At 50.1% G+C, this 6000-nt stretch overlaps 1 protein-coding gene across 1 annotated transcript; it reads right to left on the reverse strand.

The window, feature by feature from the left end:
* Positions 1 to 2195: 2195 nt before the first annotated feature.
* On the reverse strand, positions 2196 to 3716 carry LOC122107558 (PC-esterase domain-containing protein 1B-like). The gene has a single exon (XM_042679340.1). It carries the CDS (start codon positions 3714 to 3716, stop codon positions 2196 to 2198), a length of 1521 nt encoding a protein of 506 aa, XP_042535274.1.
* Positions 3717 to 6000: the final 2284 nt, after the last annotated feature.

Consider the following 6000-nt stretch of genomic DNA (forward strand, 5'->3'; position numbering starts at 1 on the left):
CTTTTATTTAAAAAAAAATTTCCAGTGATGGGGAATGAACTAATTCTCAGGCATGACAGGCAAGATACAGGCTCAGCCTGTCAGTCTCACAAAACTGCACATACTCATACTACACAAGTTAGCAATAACATCCTTGATATTTCCCAAATGAACTGAAAACTTACGTCCATGCAAAAACATGAACGCCTGCACACAAGTACTTGCAATAACTTTATTCATAACTGCCAAATGCTGGAAAACAACCAGCGAGTCTCCCAGTAGGTGAGCAGAACAATAAACAACGGTACCTGCAGACAATGGAATATTATTCAGTGTTTAAAAAATGAAGTATCAAGCTATGAAAAGACATAAAGGAAACTTTAATGCTTATTATTAAGTGAAATAATCCAATCTAAAGGAGTATATACTGCATGACTACATAATTTTCTAGAATAACAGAATTAAAATAGCTATGGATCCATGGTTTATCAGAGTTCGGGGAAGGGAAAGATAAAATGGTTTGTTAACATAGGTTCCCCAAGTGTAACAAATGTGCCATCCATCGCTGGAGAATGTTTGTGCCTGTACTGAATCAGGGAGCTTACGGGAACTTTTCTGGCAACTTTTCAGGCTATTCTGCTGTGAACTTAAAATAGCTCTAAAAATACAGTCTAATTTTTTTTTTTTTACTTTTGATGGACTTGAGGATAAAGATGGTAATATTTCAAGCAAGGAATAAAAACCCCTATTTAAAAGAACACACACCTTTGTCACTGTTTTTGATTTCTGTCCCCTTTCTCTTGATTATAAGTTTATCTGATTTGGGGAAAGGAAGGAGAAGCACAGAAATGGAGGGCAAATGGTGAATTCAGCAGTGACACTCACTAGACACTACGTTGGAAATGAACTATACAACTTGGGGGGAGGGTGAAATCGGGAGGGGAAAGACTGGGAGAAAATGAGGGAGGGGTAACATTGTCCAAAAAGAAATGTACTTATTACCTGATGTATGTAACTGTAACTCCTTGTACATCCTTTTTAAAATGAAAGGAAACGAACAGACATCAGTTAGGATGTGTTTCACACAATTGACATAAGGAATTGTAACCACGGGGTGCAATTAATACTAATTTTTTGAATAATAAAAACACTAAGTATATAGTCTACAAGGTAATTTGAAGCTTAAGTTCTATAACCATAGGCAAAATCTAAAATAGTGAAACTGAACTGAACAAAAAGTTTTGGAGAAATCTTTTTCTTTGCTTTTGCTTTAGGAAGAATATCCAATTTTGTGTGAAGACTTCCATTCAGGTAAGACTTACTATTTTTTCCCTTTTATGCCTTGTTTTATTCTTGTTCTTTTCCTTCTTTTTTTTGTGCCAGTCCTGGGGGTTGAACTGCCCTGGCCTATTTTACACAGAGCTAGTGTTCTACCTTTTGAGCCACAGCTCCCGTTCTGGACTTTTGCTGGTTAACCGGACACCAATCTTAAAGACTTTCCTGCCTAGGCTGCCTTGGAGCCATGATCCTCAGATCTCAATTTCCTGGGTAACTAGAATTACAGGAGTACACCACAGTATCCAGCACTTTTTTGCATTTATGCATAAATGCAAAGTGTATGGCAAATTGTGTTCAGTCTGAGTCTCCTCCCTAAGATGTGGTGTGAAAGTTCTAGCAAAAAGGAACCTGTGAGGTTGTTCATTGCTGAGAATTGGTGAAAACAAGCCACTTAAAGGCACTGGTGGGTCAACACCTGTAATCCTAGTTACTCAAGAGTTAAGTTTATAAGACTTTCTCTCCAAGTAATCACAGAAGCCACATGCCACTTCTGGTAAAGCACTAGCCTTGAGCAAAAGTAGTTCAAGGGCAGCAGTCCAAGGCCAAGAGTTCAAGTCACAGGACTTGCAAAAAAAGACAGAGAAAGAAAGAGAGGGGGGAGGGAGGGAGGGAAGGAGAAAAGAAGGAAGGGAGGCAGGAAGGAACTACATTAGAAGTGGAAATGTAGCTAAAGTTACGTAGAGAGTGCCACCTGGACTGAAAAAAGCCAATAACAGCACAAAGCCTAGCACAAGCCCCGGTATCGGTGTGAGTGCACGCGTGCACACACACCACCACCACCACCACACCATCACTCTGCCAAGTCCACTGAGTTGCTGAGGACCAAGTCCCTTTTGGAGTCAGGCTGGGTTAGAACCTGTTGGCAAAGGGACCGGCTGCTAAGGCCGTCGCCCTGACCACTTTGGATGGCATGCATAGGACTCATTAGGTTGCCGGGGAGGGTAAGGGGGAGCCCTTCTTCGGCCATGGCTCTCACTGGAGATTCTGCGGATGGGGCCCAGTCTTGACTCACAGAAAAACATGGCGCTGGCTTCTCTGGGGTAGTCCATTTGGCGTGTCGAGCTGGCGTCCCTGTGGTGTGGCTGGTGCATGGAGGGGGCGTCCCTGTGGTGTGGGTGGCGCGTGGAGGGGGCGTCCCTGTGGTGTGGGTGGCGCGTGGAGGGGGCGTCCCTGTGGTGTGGGTGGTGCGTGGAGCTGGCGTCCCTGTGGTGTGGATGGCTGGTAGAGGGGGCGTCCCTGTGGTGTGGATGGCGCCTCGCGGGGGCATCCCTGTGATCTGGCTGGCGCATGGAGGTGGTGTCCCTGGGGTGTGGCTGGCACATCGCGGGTGGACATCGGTGGCGAGCTTGGCGTGGTGTGTTGGAGGGCAAACGTGGGTCTCGGTGGTGAGGGCGGTGGTAGGTCTGGACGGGGATCTGAGCGCGATAGGGGTGCTCAGCCCTCCGTGGGGAGCGGCAGGGCGGGGCAGCAGGTTGGTGCCAGGGCAAGGGCAGTGGGCGCGGGTCACCTCTTCTGCCCTGGCACTGTCTCCTGTCCCTCGTGTCTGAATGTCTGTCGCTGGGGGCATCCGCGATCCACCTGCCTACGGGGTCTGGGCTGTGGAGGACCACGCCCCAGGCGTCCGCCACGTGGGCCAGCAGCAGCTGGGAAAGGTGTCGGTGGGCCACCTCGTCCCAGTGGACGCCATCTGGCTGCCGGTGCTGGGCGGCCCGTCGGAAGTGGAAGTGGAGATCCAGCACATCGAAGCCGTATCTGCCCGCCGCGGTGGAACTATAGAAATTGGCCTCCATCACATCTTCCCCCAGATGAGGGGGGCAGCGGAAACCTACGAACGGGGGAAACCCCCCCGAGATGGTGTCGGCCACGGGCATGGCCGTGTTCCACACGAGGAGGCAGGATTCGGGCAGCGTGCGTTGCAGATGCCCGAAGAGGCTCTCCAGGTCCTGCGGGTAGCGCCTGCGGAAGTGGCGGCCATACCTGAACAGATCCCCAAGGCAGGAGTTGAGGATGAGCAGGTCGGGGGTCGGGGGGCCCCGCCGGAGCCGGTCGAGGAGCCGGCGGGCGTAGGCCGAGTAGGCCCGGGTGAGGAAGTAGAAGCGCACCAGGTGGTGGCCGGTGCGGAACTGGCGCACCTCGCGGTAGCGCGCGCGGGGGGCGCCGGGGGGCGCGGGGAGCCGGGGCCGGGCGCCGCCGCCGCCCCAGCGGCCGCGCTCCAGCAGCGTGTCCCGCTCGAAGCTCGGCTCGCCCTTGGCCTGCAGCTGGTGGGGCGACAGCAGGCAGTCCTTCTGCAGCAGCAGCACCAGGTCCTTGTACACGGCCCGCTGGATGGAGTCTCCCATGATGACCACGAACTTGTTGTGCAGCAGCTGCCGGACCTCGCGGGCTCGCAGGTGGACCATGGGGGGAGAGGTTCGCCTGGAGAGGTTCGCCTCCATGCCGACCCTGTCCCGAGGGGATGAGGGGGAGGAGAAGGGAAGAAGCGGGGAAGGGGGGGGGGTAGCAGGGTGTCGGGGTCAGAGAAGAGCCGGGGGGGAAGGACAGGAGCTCACTGGGAAGAGGAGAGGCACGCACAGGTGGGAGGAAGGAGGGAAACAAAATGGGGGCTGGAGATGGTGGAACCATTTGGCTCCAACTGCGCAGGCTCCTGCGTGATCCAGGGCGCCACCTAGCGGAGGGGAGGCAGGAAACCTGCCAGGGTGGTGTGGGCATCGCTCAGCCCCGCCCCCTAGGGGGCGTGGCGAGTCTGAGTGACTCCACTCCTGGGGATGTGGGTACCACCCTACGTGGCCCTGCTCTTGAGGATGGGGCGGGGTCTTCTGTGAGGCCCCGCCCCTGCGGATGTGGGTCCCCCTGGCGATGTGGGCCCCGCCACACACACACCCCGTGCAGAGCCCCTCTCTCCAGATGGGAGCCCCATGCATAATGGGGGTGCTGTCCCCGTTGACACGCACATCTGCACACACATGAACACAGGAATCCCAGGCCACGTGTGCTCAGGGCTCAGCCTGCAGGGTGGCGTTGTCTGTTTGTCCAGTCATCGCAGCACTGGGGTGGAGGCCCCTTTTGCACGTCTTTGCTGTGTGTGCACGTTCCATTTCCGTGGAGAAATTCTTCTTTGTTAGCTTGGAGAACGTCCTGCAAGCCCAGCCCCGTAGTCTTGGCATCTGGGTGGATGTTCCCATGGTGGCAGGCTCCTGCTAGCCTGGCTACTGTTGCTGCTGCTGCTTCGGCTTCCTGATCTTCCCAGTGGGTGGTGTGGGGGCCTTTGCAAATACCCTAAGGCTCAACACTTTATTTCCTCTTATACTTGTCCAGTGTGCATTGTGTCCCTGTGCCCTTGTGAGAAACGATCCAGAGAGATCCCCGCGTACCCTTTGACCGCTTTCCTTCGTGGTTGACATTTGGGAGAGCTGCGGTCCCCGGGTAGATCTCATTTCCTCATGGCAAGGATCCTTGTCCTCAATGGCTCACCCCTCCCCCACTCCGTTCCACAATGCCAGCCCCCCACTGAGTTATTCCCCCTCCCCCTTAACGGAATTTTAGCACTTAAGTGATTTGAACATTTCAGGGATTCCACATGAATGGAATTGTATAGTAAGTAAGCATGGGTGTGGGGCCAGGGTCAGCTTTTTCAATTTTTCTTCAGCACTATTTTCTGGAAACTCCTTAATTTTGTCCACTTTATAAACTTTATTAAGAATTAAGGCGCTGTGAACCTTTTCCTACACCAATGATGTGTACAGTTAGATTTTCCACACCTCTGTCCCTTCCCTCCTCTCTTCTGGAACTGGGCTTTGAACTCGGGGACACTTACTAGCCTAGATTTCTACCACTGGATCGATCCCCTGTTTCTGGTGGTAATTTTCAAGGCAGATTCTCTCAAACTTTTCTGTCTGTTGCTGGCTTTGAATATTGGTCTTTCTGTTTTCACTCCTCCCATATATATATGAGAGCATATTCTGGATATGTGAATGGAATCCTTTATATACTTGATCAAGCAAGTCTACTCTTTTGTTTAGGGTTGTTACCTTTGATCTTATGGCCTAAATCTCAGTTATCACTTTTTCTGATATTTACAAAGGAGTCATGCAAGAGGAAGAAATCTTACCTTCTTTAGTGCAACTATATAGTTAAATTGTATGATACTCTTGCCCCATCTATTTTTTTTTTGTAGTAATTAGCCTTTAATAAACCTTGTGTATTCAACCCCCTAGTAATTAGCCTTTGACAACCTTGTGTATTCAACCCTTCTATTTAGGATTTTAGGAGCTATATTTTCTGAATTTTATTTCCCAATGATCAGATAGGTGTCTTTTCTAGAATTTTATCAAATTACCATCAGAAGCTCCTTATTTCTCCAGGACTGTAATTTTAATTTATTTTTTTCTGAGTTCAGGATAAACCAGAAACATGCATCCTGAATTGAATAACATCTGTTCAATTTTGGATTGTGTACACAAAATGCCTTGCACAATTAGCATCACCTTGCTAAATCTGCTTCTCTAAATGGTACTTGGTGGCCCAAAAGGTGGGAAAATCCACTGATTTCTAAAGTAATTCTCACCATATTACAATAAATGACTGGATCTTTTATTGGAAAGTTAAAAATCTTATGATGTTGGCATATTATGTTAACAGAAAATTATTTATTTTAATCATCCTTTCAACTGATCTTCCAAATAT

Source organism: Dipodomys spectabilis, unplaced genomic scaffold (genome assembly GCF_019054845.1).
Source record: "Dipodomys spectabilis isolate Male_0828 unplaced genomic scaffold, ASM1905484v1 ptg000051l, whole genome shotgun sequence".
Taxonomy (NCBI): domain Eukaryota; kingdom Metazoa; phylum Chordata; class Mammalia; order Rodentia; family Heteromyidae; genus Dipodomys; species Dipodomys spectabilis.

Excerpts from the sequence above, each read along its gene's own strand:
- LOC122107558 (XM_042679340.1), bottom strand. The coding sequence starts at position 3,716 with ATGGTCCACCTGCGAGCCCGCGAGGTCCGGCAGCTGCTGCACAACAAG.